Source organism: Lissotriton vulgaris, chromosome 7, assembly GCF_964263255.1.
Source record: "Lissotriton vulgaris chromosome 7, aLisVul1.2, whole genome shotgun sequence".
Classification (NCBI taxonomy): Eukaryota; Metazoa; Chordata; class Amphibia; order Caudata; family Salamandridae; genus Lissotriton; species Lissotriton vulgaris.
Window position 1 is genome coordinate 838,693,987 of NC_141695.1, and position 19,204 is coordinate 838,713,190.

The following is a 19,204-nucleotide window of genomic DNA, read 5'->3' on the forward strand; positions in this document are numbered from 1 at the left end:
ACAGCAATACTTAAACAAAAGGCCACAGTCTGCCCCGCGCTCACTCATAACCACAAGCCCCCCCAGCCACCCGGCTCCTTACCTGCACTCGGCCGCCACCGCATTCAAAAGTGCCTGATGTTCGCACAGCTCGCCTCTCTCGCGGGACGTCCTGTGTGCGTGCTCCACGCGAGGCGGTGCGCGGTGACGTCAGGGAAGGTGCACGCGCACCCTAGAGGGAACGTAGGTGGTGATAGATTCCTTACCACACCGCCCATCCTCCCCGTTCTGCAAACTGATTCCTAGGGTTAAGGTCATCCATTTCAGGGCCCTAGTTTCAAGGCACAAGTGGTCAGTATCTTGCATGGCTCTGCGTTTCTGGCACGGAAAGTAGTGTACAGAACTGACGTCAGCACGCTAGGGTGGCGTCTAAGTAGCTGCCACAACGTCATCTCGGTTGCTGATCCCGGGGGCTGTTGCGTACTACAAACATGGCCGCCACACGTGGGGCACTCATGAGCGGTGGCTGACCAAACAGGCCAAAGCGCAGCCACCCCGAGCAGTGATGCTTCGTTTTCTAGCTGCGGGAGAGTGCAACTTGCCTTCCGGTTCTTTGTAGTAGTTCCGGGACGTCGGGTTTCCTCATCGCGTCCAGCTTAGTAGCAGTGTTACTCTTCTACCCGGACCTCCACGTCCTCTCCTCAGTGTTCCTGTTCCGCGTTCGGCTACGTTGGCTCCAAGAAAGGCCGGGCTGTACATAAGCGGACTATCTCCGATGGGTCGTCTTGTGCATTAAAGCCTGTTCTTCTCTGGCTAAAAGGAATCTCCGTTGGAGCTGCGCGTCATTCCACCAGGGCGACGGCTGCCACTACGGCATTGGGACATGGTGTCCCCTTACAAGACATCTGTCAGGCAGCTACATGGGCCTCGCTGCACACTTTCAGTAAGCACTATTGCCTGGACAGCCAAATCCGGAGAGACGGCTTCTTTGGCCGGTCTGTTCTCCGGGACTTCCTGGTGTGATTTTGGTTAGCATACCCACATCCGTGGTTGGGATTGCTGGGGTATCCATTCTAAGGTAAGGAATCTATCACTATGTGTTTCTTTCAGATGAACAAGTTACTTACCTTCAGTCTCGATACATCAGTAAGAAACATTAGTGGTGATAGATTCTTTACCGCCCCGCCCATCCTCCCCGTTCTGCGAACTGATTCCTAGGGTTAAGGTCATCCATTTCAGGGCCCTAGTTTCAAGGCACCAGTGTTCAGTATCTTGCATGGCTCTACGTTTCTGGCGCGGAAAGTCGTGTTCAGAACTAACGTCAGCGCGCGAGGGTGGCGTCTAAGTAGCTGCAGCGATGCCATCTCGGTTGCCGTTGCCGATCCCGCGGGCTGTTGCGGACTACAAACATGGCCGCCTCACGGGGACACTCATGCGTGGAGTCTGACAATACAGGCCAAAGCGCAGCCAACCCCCAGCAGTGACGCTTCGTTTTCTAGCTGCGAGAGAGTGCAACTTACCTTCCGGTGCTTCGTAGTACTTCCGGGGCGTCAGGTTTCCTCAACACGTCCTGCTTAGTAGCAGTGTTATTCTTTTACGCGGACCTCCACCTCCTCTCCTCGGTGTTCCTGTTCCGCGTTTCTCCTCTGTTCGGTGGACTCAGTTTTTCTTGACTACTTGGTGCCTGCAAAATAATAGAAAACAAGCAAGGCTGCATTTCTGTGCTAACGGTAACAGCGCTTTGCGCTGACATTCGTTTTAAGATTCTGTGCCCCTATGTATACTTATCTGATCCAGTGTTCCTGACGCTGTGGTCATCCGATCTTTCTGTCTGAACGGCAACTATTACAAAGCAGAAAAAGGGACATTAGTTATTTACACCTGAAGATAAGGGGACACCTTTTGGTTTGACCATTAGGAAACGTTTTATTTTGGAATTACATTACTCATACAGAAGATTTGTAGCAAGGTGGGTTCATTAGCATAGGTATTTCTACTGTTTCATCCATGTACATTAGTCTCCCTCTTACTCCCTCTTACTAAGTCATTTTTTGTTTCTTCCTTTAGAACCAGACATATGCCTGTTAATCTTCTTCTCTCTATGTCTACAGCTTTCAGGCACTGTCCCTGCCTGGTTTTGTTGCAGCTTGGGGTTCGACGTGGGACCCTTATCTCTCCTTGTTTTGTTTCCCTTCTTCTCCGGGTTACCATTGTCACTTTGACCTTTGTTGGGTGCAATAGATGATTTAGGGAAGTTGTGGATCTTTCTTCATTTCCTTCACTACTCATGTTTCTTACAGATATATTGTTACCGAAGGTAAGTAATTTGTTCTTCATGAGTGATTTTTGGATGTCACTCCCCAATACTATGGCGCATATCCAGGTGTGCCACCGACGCCCCATGCTGGCACCAACTACTCTATCCAGAAAGACAGTGGTGTCCAGGCTCAGGCTGATTATGTATGTTTCTCAGTTCTATTCATCCTGAATGATGTGTTGGGTGTTGGGCTGAAAATCAACCGAGCCTGCTGGGAAGATATCTGCCACCATGTGCAAAAGCATGCAAATAACGCTCCTGGAGGCAAATTAAGTTTACAGATCTTTGGACAAGACTAACAGACAAGAACATGTGTTTCAACTCTATCTTGGATGGTGGGATTCATACTGGGAGACAGTCAGCTGGTGGAGTTGTTGTTTAAGTGTTTGGTGTCTTAACCTTCATTGTCTTGTGGCTTTGGGTGAGAAGTCTACAGTTCAGTGGAATTGTGTCTAAATTAGATTCAGATTGTCGGAGGGACCGAGGTGGACGTGACTTCAGATGAGGTCGGATATGATTTTCTTAGTTTTCTGAAAAGACTATGGGCTCTTCCTCCAGCGTCGTAGTCTTCGATGCACAGGGCCTCAGGCAGGTCTCTGTACCATAGAAGTCTAAGTAGGCTCTGGTCCCAGAGTCTGGGTGGACCCTGGAACAGGGTCAAAAGACACTGTTAACGTCGGGGATGGATGCATCGGAGGTAACCCCACTGGAGACCTACTCGGATCCATGGGGCCCAGAGGCGCACCAAAGGGATCCAGTGGCATAACAAAGATATACAGCATTGCCCCCTTGAAGGCCTGGATCTGTTGTGGGATCGCAAATGAACCTTGAAATTCATGCTGGATAGAGTCTAGGGCTGGAATCGATTCCAAAGTAGGAGACTGATACCATAATCTTGACGTACCATGACGTCCGCATGACTACTTCTGGTGAGAGTGGCAAGAGGCTGGGGAGTCATGTATGCTCTTCTTGTGCTTCTTTTTCTTCAGCGCACTTGAGAACTTGGAATGTGATGACCCCCTCTCTTGAAAACGACCTTGGACCATCCTTCCGAATCTTCCTACAGTCCTTGGCGACCTAGAGTTTGGCCTCAATGTCTTGGATAGCCTTCCCATTCATTTGAGCACAGTCACTGCATGACTTCAAGCCATGCGAGAAGCCCAGTCACCAGAGACAGACCATGTCTGGGTACGTCACTTACATCTGTTTGTGGCAATCCTTGCAGGTTTTAAAATCTGTACATTTTAGGGAGAGATATGTCCCTTGCTCACTGGAAAAGTTTGAAAGAATTTGTGAAAAATTAAGTGTGTTAGGTGACCGAGATCGAAGGAGCAAGCTACGGAGCCATGTCAGAACGGAGAGGCGGTGAATATATTGGGGCTCCAATGTCATTTCCTGAACGCAGACCAGATGTGTAGCCACACGACGTCACCAGGGCCGGACTGGGAACCAGAACCAGCCCTGGCAAAGTGCTCACCCACCACCCCGGGGGGTAAGGGTTGTGGCCGAGCTGCTTGCCAGGGCTGGTTTCGGCTGATTTTGTTACAGGGGCCGATATTGCAGCTATGCTGCAAAAACAGCCCTTTAACAAATGCGGGCCCCAAGGGCCCAAAATCCTCCCCCACCCTGGCGGCCCACCGGGGAAATGCCTTGTGCCTGCTACGACCAGTCCGGCCTTGGACATTAGCTATGGGCGCACAAGGGTATTCTTGAGAAAACTCTCCAGCTCCAGTCTGGCACCTAGGGGTATTCACAAAGGGGAATCTGCAGTTAGAAGTATCTATCAGAAATGTAACAGAATAGAAATTTACCCTATCTTCGTGACAGATGACGGTTACACTACAAGTATGCTCATTTTGGTGCAATAGAATACAATCAGGACTGTGTTTAATCTTTTCCATTTTCTGTCTTCTACTTGTTCAATATAAATGCCAATGACCTGGACACACTGCTGCTCTGAAGTCTTGCTTGGTGAGTTGGTGGCAGGTGCATCTCTGGCAATCCTAAGCCAGCCCTGCCTTCTTGCCATTTTACCCACCTCCCTTTAGCAGTGTTTATTATCTAGATTGAGGCTTTCCTGACTTTTTCACACTTACCAAAAGGTCCTAAATGCCACTTAAAGAAGCACAATTGTTCTGAGGGTAACAGACAGTCCTACAATGTCTTAAGCCTCTTCCATCACAATGCCTGCCAGCGTTAAGCTCTGGTTAATAGACATAGTGCTCTTTTTACTACCCTTAACAGGACTTGGCTGGAAAAGAGCGGCAAACAGTAGCCCAAGTGAACAAGGTGAGGGTGGAATTGGAGGAGCAGATTGGACACCTGCAGGCAGAACGGACCGCACAAGAAGGCTTAAAGGAAATGATTGCTGCTCTTCAGAGGCAGCTGAAAGGTAAGAAGGAGCAGTGACATGGAGTGCAGTTTGTGTGAGGAACTGTCCTTTAGGGTGTATTGGGCCTACAATGAAGTGAGGGGAAGTTAAGATTATTGAACTGAGATCATAATATAGCAGGACAGGGTAATGTAATGTAAGGTGGATTTACAGAGCACTATTTGTCACCCATGAGGGTGTCCAGGAGCTGAGCAGGTGTGTGGTGAGGCTGGACCTGTGTACAGGTTGTCTCGAATGGCCCCATAAGAAGACTAATTGGAAAGCCAGGTCTTCCGCTTCATGCCGAATTCAAGAAGTGAGGAGGAGGCCCTGAGGTGTTGGACGAGGTCGTTCCAGGATTTTGCAGCTTGTTAGGAGAATGATCAACATCCAAATCTGCTTCTGTGGGTAAAGGGTGCTGTGTAAGTGAAAGTGGTCCTGAGCAGAGTTTTCTGGTGGGTTGGTAGAAATGAAGCTGGTGATTGAGGCATGCAGATGCTGTGTTGTGTGGTGGCTTGAATGCATGTGTGAAAAGTTTGAACTGGCAATGTTTCTGGATTTGGAGTCAGTGGAGTTCTCTGAGGAGTGGTGGTGTGTCGGTTTGATGCAAGAGGTCGAGGACTAGTCTGGTGGCTGCGTTTTGGATGATTTGAAGTCTGTGAAGAAGGTTGGTTAGGATGCAGGTGTGCAGTGTGTTGCCCTAGGAGTCATGTACATGTTGGAATTGTGGGGCTGAGTGATGATCTCTGTTGGACTCTGCAGATGAGGTCCTTCGGTTCTGATGTGAACGACATGAGTCTAACTCTTTGTGTTCTTCCTGAGAGGAAGGAGGCTATTGATTCGAATGCTGGTCCTTGTATACCTACTATGTGTAGTCTGGTGCGGAGTGTGTGGCAAGAGATGGTGCAGAAGCGGTGAATAGCTCACAGAAAATGAGGGTGACGGTCTGTCCGTGGTCGAGGATGGTGCGCATGTCATCTGTGGCTGCGATGATGGCTAGTTCCTGCTGTGGTTGTTTCAGAATCGTGATTGCAATTTGTTCAGGAGTTTGTGGCGGTGTAGGTGGACAGAGAGTTGTGTATTGATGGTCTTCGCAGCGACTGTGGCTGGGAAGGGGAGCAGCGAAATGGGTCGGTATTTACTGAGTACTTTGGGGGTTGGCTGAAGGTGACGGTGACTTTGGCATGTTTCCAGCTATCTGGGAAGGTGGCTAATTTGAGGGAGGTGTTGATGATGGAAGTGAGTGCAGCTCTGATAGTTGCTCTTCCCAGGTTGTTGTTCTGGTGGGGGCAGGGGTCTGTGGGGGCGGCACTCCTGAGTGGACTGTCTTCATTATTGCTGCTGTGTTCTCAATTGGTAAAGGGTTCCATGCTGTCAGTTCGTAGTCTTTGATTAACGAGGTTAGCAGGCTTTAACACCTTGGCTGCTAGGCGTTTTCCCCCTCCTGTGCTGGGAATTGCCATTTTGCTGGTGTCATGACGAGCTGAGCTCGTCATCAGCACACGACACCCGTGGGTGATGACGAGCTGAGCTCGTCATCAGCATCGAAAGGGTTAAAGGTTGATGCGGGTGGCTGGGGTTCGAAGTAGCTGTAGATCTTGGTGATTATTTCATGGAAGAAGTCTGAGAGGTTGTTGCAGAGTTCTTGTGCAGGGGTTATAGTTGAGGCTGTTGGGTCGGTGAATTCCTTGACGGCGGTGAAAAGTTCCTTGCAGTTGTTGGACTTAGATTAGATGCTCGGGTCAGGGCCTTTTTCTTGGTCTTTCACTTGATGGTGACTAGGGCGGCCTAGTAGGTGTTTCTTGCAGTGCTTCCTCTGGTGGTTCTCCATTTCTAATCGAGTTTTTTGCAAACTCTCTTGGATTTTCTGAGATCAGCGTTGTACAAGCTAGCTTGTTTATTGGCTCTTTTGGGTTTGGTGTCTTTCAGGGGAGCCAGGGTATTGGTGCAGGAGGTGATCCAGTTGTTGAAGTTGTTTGTCATCGGTGAGGTCTGAGTAATCAGTTAGAGGGCATTGAGCCTTTCAGTTTCCGTATTTTTCTTCCAGCAGCAGCTTAGGATGTTGCTAGACTCCGTAGGGGTGTTTGCTGTCCCTGTTATATGAAAATGAATGATGGAGTTGTCCATCCATGTGAGTGGAGTGAGGTGGCTAACTTTAACCTTGTCGCTGGATGAGAAATGGGGTTCACGGTCTGTATGGCGATGCAGATAGGGCTTTGTAGGAGCTGGGTTGTGAAATGTTCCATAGACTTTCGAGCAAGTCTGTGGGGTCGTCATGATGAAAGTTGATATCCCCTAGGTGTATGAAGTCCCATTCTAGACCTCTTAGAATAAGAGACATGAACAATCACTTGTTTTTAACTAAAAACGTAAAAACACGGTTATTTCAATTGAAGTTCTAACCTCCCCTGTTCTTTGGCTGATTCTACCCAGGCGCTGGAATGCATCATGTAGCTGAGCACTCTATAAATGTAATATAAGTACATTTAAACTGTTAATTTTTGTATTTTATTGGAAAAGTTTTATAAAGCAAGAACATGACCCGAGACGGGTATCGGAGCGCTGTACATCAGAAAAGAGAGGATACGGTTAGTCCCTAAGCAAGTAAACATCCTAAACATTTGTAGAGCAACCAACCCACATACAATGGGAGCGAAAACAAACAAGAGAACATAAGTTGCATCCCGAAAATGTCTCAAACAAAGGAGATAACCATGATTTCTCTAAGGCATGGGTACTCATAGTACGACCAGCGGGCCGCCAGCGGCCCGGCAAGCCTTCCTTGGCGGCCCGTGGACCTTGCAGACATCGTACCTGTGTTCTTTTTTTATTGTTTAAAGAGTGTCCGCAAACACAGACTCTGCTCTGTGGGGGCCAGGTAATTCCAGTGATAGTCAGAGTGGAGATCAGGGGCGCTAATAAGAGGTGAAATACAACAAAGCCTCATTATCAAGTAAATGGTCTTTTAAAGACCTGTGAAGTACTGGGGTGTGGCTGTGTGTTTCCAGGAAGCTGTCTCAGCCCAGGCTGCCACACGCACTGGGTGAAGTGACAGAGGACAGAAGAGTGTGAGAGCCGGGTGTGGTGACGGAGGGCATCAGGGAGTGAGAGCTGGGACAGGGGCAGACAGATGAGGCAGAGACAGACACAGACGGAGAGGGAGACGGAGGGAGACAGAGACAGGGACAGACAGATAGAGGCAGAGACAGAGAGATGGAGAGGGAGACGAAGGGAGACAGAAGGAGAGAGAGGTAGGCAAACGGAGGGAGGGAGACAGAGGCAGGAAGGCAGAGGGAGGGAGTCAGGGGGAGACAGAGGGAGGGAGAGGGAGACAGACAGAGGGAAACAGATAGAGGGAATTAGAAAGAGGGAAGGAGATAGAGGAAGGGAGACAGAGGGAGGGAGACAGAGACAGAGAGAGGGAGACGGAGAGAGAGGGAGTCAGAGGGAGGGAGGGAGACAGAGACAGGGATAGACAGTGACGGAGAGGGAGACAGAGACAGGGATAGACAGAGACAGGGACAGACAGATAGAGGCAGAGGCAGAGAGATGGAGATGGAGAGGGAGACGGACGGAGAGAGAGGTAGACAAAAGTAGGGAGAGGGAGCGAGACAGGGAGACAGTGGGAGGGAGACAGAGGGAGGGAGGCAGAGGGAGACTGAGGGAGGAAGTCAGGGGGAGACAGGGAGGCAGAGGGAGACTGAGGGAGGGAGTCAGGGGGAGACAGAGGGAGGGAGAGGGAGACAGACCCAGACAGACAGAGGGAGACAGACAGCTGGAGATAGAGGGAAGGAGAGGGAGGGAGACAGACAGAGAGAGAGAGGGAGAGAGAGGGGATTCAGAGAGGCAGAGAGATGGAAAGGGAGACAGAGGTAGGCAAACAGAGGGAGAGGGAGGGAGGGAGGGAGGGAGCCAGAGAGAGAGGGAGGGAGATAGAGGGAAGCAGGCAGAGGGAGACTGAGGGAGGGAGAGGGAGACAGACAGAGACAGCCAGAGGGATACAGGCAGAAGGAGATAGAGGGAAGGAGATAGAGTGAGGGAGACAGAGGGAGGGAGACAGAGAAACAGAGAGAGGGAGGGAGACCGACACAGACGGAGAGAGGGAGACGGAGAGAGAGGGAGGCAGAGAGATGGAGAGGGAGACAGAGGTAGGCAAAGGGAGGGAGGGAGGGAGACAGAGGGAGAGAGACAGACAGAGGAAGACAGACAGAGGGAGGGAGACAGAGGGAGGGACACAGCGAGAGAGGGAGGAGACAGAGGGAGGGAGACAGAGAGACGGAGACAGTGGGAGGGAGACAGAGACAGACCGAGGAAGACAGACAGAGGGAGGAGACAGAGACAGAGTGAGAGGGAGACAGAGAGAGAGGGAGAGAGTGAGATAGACAGAGGTAGTTAGACAGAGGGACGGAGACAGAGGGAGGGAGATAGAGGGCGACAGACAGAGGGAGAGAGAAAGAGAGAGGGAGAAAGTGAGTGAGGTAGACAGAGGGAGGGAGACAGAGGGACGGAGACAGAGGGAGGGAGAGTGACAGACAGAGTGAGGGACACAGAGAGAGGGAGAGGGAGAGAGATAGATAGATATAGAGAGGGAGGGAGGGAGACAGAGAGAGGGAGGGAGACCGGGAGGGAGGGAGGTGCCGGCTGCAGGGGCCTGTGTTCAACCTCATGGTCACAGTTTTCTTTTTTTGCTATGGGCCCACCTCCACTGACCCCACCCCCACCGACCCCACCCCCACCGGTACGGCCCTCTGCCACAAACCACACTGTAAATTTGGCCCCCTAGAGAAAGTTTGTGAGTACCCATGCTCTAGGGTATAAAAAGATTATTTATGACTTCTGGAGGATCCAGCTGGTTATTCAAGAGAAGTTCTTTGACTTGAATTTTGGAAGAGGGGGTCAAAGGGTTCGAACAGATATCAGGAGGAAGAGCGTTCCAAATTCTTGGGGCCAGATTTGAGAAGGCGCGGTTGTATGTTCTTTTCTTTTTTAGTTTGGGTGGTTTCAGAAGGAGAGTGCTGGAGCTTCTTAGGGACCAAGACAAACCAGAGAGTTCGAACTTATTTGCAAAGTAAGAGGGAGAATTATGGAGGAGCGCTTTGTGTGTCAAGCAAGCAATCTTGAACCTAATCCAATCAATGAGCAATAGCCAGTTGAGCTAAATTAAGTCCGGTGTGATGTGATCATGTTTATGCGAGCCGTGACAAGTCTGCCAGCAGAGTTTAGAGTGACCCTTAGAGGGGTCAGACTAGCTTTGGGCATCCCAGCCATGGTCACAATTCCGGGTAGTTGCGCGCTGTACAAATCGCAAAAATAAATAAATAAATATTCAACACGGAATATCACTAGGGACTGGACTGCAAGTTGCAGGTCCAAAGGAGGTAGGAACGGCTTGATTTTCCTAAGCGTGTTGAGATGGTAGTTGGCTCCCCTAGTTGTTGCGCTGATATGTTCTTGCATATTGAGGTGTTTGTCCAGCGTGATGCCTAAGGAAAAGTAGACAGGGCACATTTTGGTCTCGTAGACTCAAGACGTCATCAACAATGTGGGTTAGAGCTGTTTCAGTAGTATGCCCCCCCATCTAAAACCAGATTGGTATTGGTCAAGCCACTGAAACTCTTAGATGTGATTGCAGAGTTGTAGGTGTAAGCATTTCTCAAGACGTTTAGCTGCAGTCATGATGTTGGGAATTAGGTGGAAATTGTTTGGATCAGATAGGTCTACATTGGGCTTTTTTGGAATGGGAGTGACTTGACCTATCTTTATATGCAATCAGGAATCCTACCCTGTACGAGCGATTCATGTATAATCACGGACCAGAGAGGGAGGATGGCGGACATAAAATCTTTGAAGAGTTTAGCCGGCAAGGGATCATGGAAATGATTAGAGGGTTTTAGTGACATAACGATCCTGATTCTTTGAAGCTCAGCATCGTCAGGCAATCTGAAATTGTTCCATGATGTGTTATTTTTTGGAGTAAGGCCTCTTCCACTGTAGGACAGAGCCCTCTCTAAGGGCTCTGTCCTACAGAATAATGGACTGAGCCCAATGAAGTCTATTATGTGATGCATGTTGGAGTTCTAATCTATCTTTCTAGAATTTTGTTAAATGAAAAACCTCCATTTACTATTTGCAAAGGACCAGCCAGGTTAAGCTGGCATTTTCAAACGAAAGTACACATCATAACTTTGGCAAGCCAAGAGCTATGTGAGAAGAAGCATCTTACAGCGGGTTCCTAGTCGCTCCCATAACAGGCATTATGACAAAAGAACAAGGCATAATGGTACTCGTGATGACTACAGGCAATAAGGGACAAGACTGATCCGTTGAAATGACAACTATCAAGGGACTGCAACCACTTTGTCAGTCAGAAGTGGAGAGTTAAAAAAAAATAGTTATAGCACAGTTTCCAAACTATACATTGTGCAGTAGGAAGTAATTTAAATTAGACTGCCTCCATGGAGACTGGCAGTGTTACTTGAAAATCAGCGACCTACACTTAATCTACTCTCCATCTGAAACACGCTATCATTAAATGCTAAGTGAGGCCAGGGTAGATATGTACACAGGGGTGTACAACGTGATCATACGTGATGTAGCATGCTCTAGGGACACTGTTGTATATTAAGAAGTATCATAGTTCCAGATAATTCTATAGGCTGGTCTGGAAGATCGACTTAAATGTAGACTGTATGTCCCCGATACTTCTGCAAACCATCCCTGGAAGTCTACTTAAATGTGGACTAAGACTGGCCTCTACTAAAATGTCCATGACAAAATGTCTGGCACACAAATTCTTGGGACCAAAGAGGTACCGGAAGAGTAGAGTGGTCCTCAGCCATGAGGTTTAGAAAGGACACGTCCTCCCCAATTCATATACTCATAACCAATACAGGTCTCCATTTAAAAAAAGTACTGTTTAATCCTCCACGGGTAGAGGGAAAACGGGGGTGGGGGGTTCCTGAGTATGCGGTGGTAAGCCTCTCACGTAGGGATTGTAGAGAGAGTCTGATATGTGACCAACCCGTTGTTACGGGTGGGAAGGGAAAGAGACCCTTTTCTTTCTATAGCCCTCACTCACTCTTGTAGTGACATGCTTCATCATTGGGCTCACCCCAACTCCTAAAGGTTGAGGCGGGCTCAACCATCTTTCAGGGAGCACTTTAAGATAAGGTGTATGGGGCGTACCATTAAAGATAAAATTCCTCCCCACTCCTAAAGAATGGGAGGGAAGGTTAAAAAGGTACTCTAATCGGGTATCCTGATGTGATGGTCCTATGACCCTAGAATAAGCACCAACATGTTTCAGCCCTCCTTAAATGGCCTAAATAAGTCCTGGGCTTTCGTTAGGGTGGCACGTAAGGAGGTTATTTCCCCGAGAGACGCGAGTTCTCACACACTACTTGCCTAGGGCACTTCTAAGTGAAAAAATAGGAACAAGCCTAATACTTGCCACCTGTTTCGGATGAGGAATTACCTAAGTACAGACATGGAGACATAATTCATAGTTGTCATTATATACATTTAGACCAAATGCTATTGGCATTAAATTACCATCTTCACGCGGTTCCCCCTTGGAGCCATTGTTGTGACGGGGTCGTCGTTCTTTTTCACCCCACCAATGTTTCAAAGCATGCTGCTATGGTGTAGTCATACGTGGTTTATGCTTTCCATACCATGTACACTTCTGTGGCTTTCACAAGTGCTATGGGTTGTGCATGCATGCATTACTTAATTCACAATAAACTTGCAAAATTACCATTGATTCACCTTCTCACACTCACTCATACCCAGACCATAGTTTTTAAGGTTTTTAGGTTTTCTGGCACTCGCCCCATGTAATCAGGGCTTTTGATTCCCAGATTCCCAGAGGAGCGCAGGAGGGAGGCCTTGTAGTCACACACTGTAGGTAACAAAGTTGTGACCATATCGTTGTTAGGATTGTTTAAAGTTATAGAGAAACGAAAAAACGAAGAAAAACGATCAAGCGCCTTAGCCTCCCACAGGCATCTCGAGCGGCGTCTCGTTTGAATGAGACTGGTATCACTTACTTTGTCAAAGGTCCTATGCTGCTGTAACCTACTTGCTGTTGAGCTCCCCTGCTTGTCCAGACGCTTTGTGCCAGTGCTGTCGTTAAATGTCAGAGTTCCTGCGCCCCGCGGAGAAGCTGGTCACGCCCACTTTTTAGGGGTCCAGCAGGTGATTGGTTCCTGTTGGGAGTTCATCCAGCGTTGTAGCAGCAGTGCCGTGGGAATTCATCATGATATGTGTGCCCCTCCCTTCATTTGACAGGTCGCCGGCGGCTGCACGTACGCTAATAACCACATATGGCAGGCGCCTGAGGCGATGTCTGTGTAAAAGTATTTCTACCTATCATGCAACTAAGTGCAGATAGCTGTTCGCCTCACTATTGACGCAGCGTCCTAATGGCCATTATCAGTACCCAGTTAATCAAAGTTGTTATTCCGAGATTTGTCTCTCGGGTGTGTGACCGAGTTAACTAATCCCATAATTGCACCTCTACGAAGGGAACACGGGATTAACGCTGAAACAGGGAAGCCTCCAATGCTTTTGGTTGAGTGTATTGTTTCCCAGCCCTGGTAGATCGTACACTGTGTTAGGTTCCTAATCTATTAGGTAGTCAATTTTAGTGTTCGGATGGATATTCTCGGTATTGATATTGTTATGACTGGAAGATGGTAGGTCATATCTCGGTCAATTCCTTTCAGTGTCAAGTGATTTGTTCAATGTTTTCCATGTGATTCCCAATCGTATTTTATGGTTGTCAATTCTCATATTATTACGATGACATTTTAGATTTGGAAACTAGTGGGGTCTGTAGTGGCAGAATAGGGGACTTCTTGCCATGGTATACCAGCTCGCTTTGTATCATCTACTCAGATTATTGAGCTGGTTCCATGGTATCTCGTCATTGAGGCCCAGTATATGGGTCTTAACATGTTGTACCCATCTCTGCTCTCTCAATAGCAGTATTCCTCTAGGAAGTGTGATGTCAATTTAGTTGTTACACATCTGCATCTTCTGTGTTTGTTAATGCGGATTCTGATCTTACGGGTGGTCATCCCGATGAATTTAAGACCACAGTAACATGTACATGTAAATGTACATGTATTTATAAAGAGCAAATCACCAACCCGGTATCTAAGCGCTTGCTTAGGGAACCCGTAATGGTATTCCCCTGTGAGATAACCCCGGCACGGTATCCACAAGGTGAAAGCCAGGCGTCCCACCGTGAGGGGCCGTTGTGGAGATTAAGCAAGCTATTGCCCAGAGTCGCAGAGTGTGAACCCATGAATCGAGTAGGCACCAGAGCGAGAATTGTCGAGTCCGTGGACATTTTCGGACTCAAGACCCGCAGAGCCGGGAATTGAACCCTGGTCCCAGGCTGACCTCTGCTTCCAGGTCTGCCTCCTCTAACCAGTGATGTAACATATATCACATTGGTACTATTACAATTTGTGTGGGATTTCTGCTCCCATGAAGTTCTCATTCCTGGGTCAACTGTGTTTGTGTAGGATATAAAGGGCATACAGAGCAACTCCTGCACGGAAAATGGCCCTGGACTGGGGGTAAATTCTACATTGTATTTTGTCTCTTTGCTGTTTTACTGCTTGTATCGCTGTGAACCAGTTATCCTGGATGCTCCGTTTTTTTCTAAACAAAAACATGGGTTTCTCAAAATTCGGTTTTTGAGGTGAGAATGCGCCAATGTTTATTGATAGTTTGTTTTACAAAAGTAGATCCTGTATTATTAGTTGTAACACAGATGAGATTGGTGTTCTCTGGTCTATTGGTTTTCTCTAAGGGGGAATCTCTTGGGATGTTACGTTCTTTTTTGGGCCTTGTTTACAATATGGATAGGGTACCGTCGTTATTGTAGTTTGTTAGTCAATATGTCTGCTTCTCTTTTATAATCGTCCAGTTTAGAGCAGTTACGACGTATGCGCATGAATTCTCCCACTTGAAGATTTTCCCGGAGTGCTCTTGGATGGGCACTCTCGAAGTGTAATAGACTGTTTCGATCTGTAGGTTTTGTGAACAGGGACGTGCAGAGTTTGCCTTCTTCTACCATAATGTTTACATCTAGCAATGATACTTGCTGTTGTTGTGAGTCATAGTAAACTTGAGGTAATGGTTTCTTCCATTTATCCAGTTGTTAAAGGATTAGGGAGAGGTACTAGAGTTGTTCCATATGACCAGGATGTCATCAACGTACCTAATCCATAACCGTATCTGATTGGTAAATTGATTATTGTTCCAGATGTTGTGGTCCTCAAACCATCCCATGTACAGGCTTGCCACGCTTGGGGCAAAAGTGCTGCCCATGGAAGTACCGTGGCATTGCACATAGATCTTGTCTTCAAAACTGAAAAAGTTTTCAGTCCAAGCTAATTTGGCTAGTTGCATGATCCACTCTACTGGTTTGTTCCATTTCCACGCTTCAGATAGTAGAATATTGTGGATGACATGAAGGCTTTCTTCTTGGGGTATACTTGTGTAGAGCGACTCCATGTCCAAGCATGTCATTGTTTGATATTCAGGATTTAAGGTTTTGTCTTTTAGTATGGTCAGTAGATGAGTGGTGTCTTTCACATAAGATTTTGCTTTTGTGATTATAGTTCTCAGGTACCAGTCCACAAACTGTGACAGAGGTTCCAAAAAGGAGCCAATGCCGGAGACTATTGGTCTCCCTGGTGGTGGAGTGCATCCCTTGTGTATCTTTGGTACGGTGTAAAATCGTGGGACTCTGTGTTCCTTTGTTGTCAAGAACTCCTTCTCCTTACGGTTGATCCACCCTCTTTCATGTGGTGTCCCGGAGTAGGTTGCTTTTTTGTTGGATATCGCCCGTCGGGTCATTGCGAAGGATAGTATACTTCCTATCCTCTTGTAGCAGTGACATGCATGCCGCCCTATAGTCCTTGTTATCCTGGACCATGATGGCACCTCCCTTGTCTACAGGTTTTATCACAATATTCTCTCTCGCACTCAGTGTTTTCAGAGCGGTTGATTCCTTTTTTGCTAGATTGTTAAACCCGTTGGGCTTGGGTTGGAAGGTCTCTATGTCCTTTATGACTGCTTCCTCAAAAGCCACAATTTCAGGGGGTATTGTGGAAGGTGGTGGACTAAAGGTAGATTTCTTCTTCAGGTTTTTGTAGCCTTCTTCTTTAGGTTGCTTCGGTTGGTTCATGATTAGTTATGCCAATAAAGCAATCTTATCTAATGTCTTCAAGGACTGAAAACTGCTACAAATGAGGTCGATCGACCATACAAACGTCAAAAGATGACCAACCTGCTAAAAAATTATAGCGCAATAAATGCATCAAGAAAAAACTGGATCAAGTTAATTTGCAAAAAAACGAGCTTAAAATTTCTTATACATTGGTTTTACAAAAAGGCTAACTTTGCAATCCAAAAGGCTTTTAAAACAGCTGTTTTGCAACGTTAACCTTTCTTGTGATTCAATTATTAACAGATAGATTGTAGTTTTCAAAAAACAAGACAATGTCACGATTATGAGAGGTAGCATCTTACACAAAACACGCTTTTTGTGTTTTTAAAATATACAAAACAAAAATTAGTGGGTAGTGGTACAGGAGCGACTACTGCGTACCTTCATTAATTTATGGGAGTTGTTGCCGGCTCTGGTAGACATTATTGAAAGTCTATAAATAGCTGCTTGTAATGTTTAACTGGGTCATGTGCCTGCTTATAGGCCATGCAGGATGCCTGCAAGGAAACTGGGCAGTCAGGCTCCTTTCTGACGAGACGTCTCAAGGGTGGTGGGCAAGCGATCAATTAAAAAAGTTAGAAGACAGCGAAAAACAGCATGGCGTTTAGAAATAAGGAAATTCGGAAGAAGAACAGTAATATGCAAGCAAAGGGATAAAATAAATTGATCTTATTTTAATTAAAGATGGGTCTGCGCTATCCGTATTTCCTCTCCAAAAAGTACACTACACAGCAGCACACCATTCTACACTCAGTCATTACAAACAGCAGCGCCTTATTCGAGATATTATTATTTTTATAGCACGTCGTGCTATTAGTGCGGGTTCATATTGCTGGTGACCGGTAACTTCATGCCATTCCAAAGACCGAGTTTAAGGAGTGTTGCCTGCATGTAGCCGATTATCTGTGACTGATCTACCATTGTGTTTGATAGATCAGCAGCAACTAAACCACTGGTCTGGTGGGGTCAGAAAGAACGAGGCCTGAGTGATTGTCTGACTGCACGACTCAGAGACGTAGCATACCGGCCACTGAACCTAAAACCCATGAGTATTTATGATTTACATCTTCTTAGAGGCGACTTCCTGCTTTCTGTAGGGGTCCCATCATATTACGTTGTGCCACTGGCTCACAAAGGGAAACGGCCTCTACAACGAAGCCGTTTCCACGAAATCCTTTACCACGCATGCTTTACAACGCATGCGTAGTTACAACGAGAGGCTTTACCACGCATACCTTTACTACAAAATACGTAGTAAAGGCATGTGTGGTAAATGAAAAAAAAAAGGGGGGGTTTGGGGGGTCTCCCCCATAAAAAAATAAAGCGTTGGGATAAAAAGAGGGGCTGGGGGGGGCTCCCCCCCCCAAAAAAAACTTACCTGAAAAGCCGAAGTGAAGACGAAGCTGAAGCAATCGACGTCGTTAGAGAGGAAACGGAAAGTAACTTCCGCTTCCGACGTACGACCGACGTAACCAAAGGAGAGAAGGCGAGTTAAAAGGTAAGGGGCATTTTAGTAAAATAAATATATATATATATTAAGGGTTAAGGGCAGGGGTAAAAATAAGGAGTGGAGGCAGGGGGCATTTAAGGGGAGAGTTATAACCTTTATCAAGAGTATGCCCTCACCATGCATACATTTACAACGAAAAACGTTGTAAATGTATGCGTGGTAAAGGTATATTCGAGGTAAAGGTTAAGCGTGGAAAACGAATTCCGTTGTAACGCATGCGTGGTAAAGGCATGCGTTGCAACGGAATTCGTTGTAACGTCATACATTCGCTCACAAAAGTCTTTGGTCAGACATACGGCTGCAGCATTGTAGTTCGTAATTTTGTTTCCATTGTTTAATTTTCTGAACAAATAAACATGTCTGACAGTGTGCAGACTGGGAACCGGGTTGAAGTCTTAGCGTGGGTTCTCCCCGTGCCCACATCGCATGTACCGGGAAACCCACAGTTGCGCTTTTGCTTGGATGGTGAGGGGAGGGCTCCTACCGAGGCGGTAGGGGAAAAGCTAAAAGTATAAAGAGCAGCAATGGAAGCCAAGGGCAATATAAGGCGGCAGTAATACAAATGCCTTAAATAGCGTCCAAAACATGAAGTGCGGCGTCCATGAAGCGGATGCCGTGCTGAGACACAAGTGCAGGGAAAGGAAAACAAAAGAGAGTGCAGCAGGAAAGAACATTCATTAAAAATAGTACACGTACTGTGTAACAAACAAGCAAAGTGGCCAGCAGCCATGGCAGGTTCCAAATGAAGACAAGGCTGTACTAAGGAGGGACTAACAAGCCGATTAACAAATTTGAATACAGCATTTACGAAAGACAATGACACAAACCAATTTAAAATATCGGCGGACAGTGGGCACAGCTTCTCTCCCATACGCTACTACAGCAGGCTTGCAGAGCGAGCAGTGAAAGCGCGCTTACGCTAGGCTCAACCTAAAAATGAATGGCATGTTCAAAGGCAACCAATAATGATAGAGCGCAATGTTTAAGCCAAAACTTCTGAATACTGGGAATTCCTCTGTGGATTTGTATTCCTTAATTTTAAGCACATCTGTGCCATTGCAGAATGCAGCAAATCTAATGCAAATTAGTCTTGGGTCCATAATATAAGGAGTAGTCCAGTTCTAACTTCTAGGTTATATACAGTCTGCTCATATACATACACATTATATGTTTTTGATGAATACTTCTATGCGCAGATTCTTCACCTTTTAAATATCTCCAGGTGCCAAAATGGATCTGGAAATTTTCATAGCAGTTGCTCTTACTCCACAGTATGGGACATCGCTGGACTCTGCAACAACCTTGCAACCTTTGCAGGAAGTCACAGTGCAGTCACATACAGGTGCCACCCTTGAAAACTGAGTTTCTTTCTTTCTGGACACTTCAACATGGATTTGGAGCTTGTTCTGTGCTTTCTCTATAGAAAGGAGATTTTGAGGTCTGTAAAAATCTGCCAGTGTGCCAGGGAAAATGTCCCCCACCCCAAACAAAAGGCTTCAAACAATAGTACAGTTGCAGGAAGCAGATGCCAGTCACAGGTCCACACAATGTATGCCTGTCGTATCTAGGCATGACTCAAACTTGTATCTGATGACCATCAAATAGAGAGAGAGGGAAAAGTATGTCACGGAGCATCAAAAATGAGGTGAGTCTCTATCCAAGAATCTGACCAACTCCTGCTTCAAATTAAGGCCTTGCTTCGAGGCTCGCTCCAAGTCACCATTTTGGCACAAGTTGAATACTAAGTCCATGGACAAATCGCACAGCAAGCGCAAGAAA

General features: G+C 46.9%; 1 protein-coding gene across 2 annotated transcripts in view; it reads left to right on the top strand.

Annotated features, from left to right (window-relative positions):
* The window catches only part of LRRC45 (leucine rich repeat containing 45), a 493,704-nt gene that overhangs the window by 432,943 nt on the left and 41,557 nt on the right, over positions 1 to 19,204 (top strand). For both annotated transcript variants that reach the window (XM_086931189.1, XM_086931190.1), the window contains exon 17: positions 4,541 to 4,688. In XM_086931189.1, the coding sequence (XP_086787315.1) occupies positions 4,541 to 4,688 (148 nt within the window). The remainder of the gene's footprint in view (positions 1 to 4,540; positions 4,689 to 19,204) is intronic.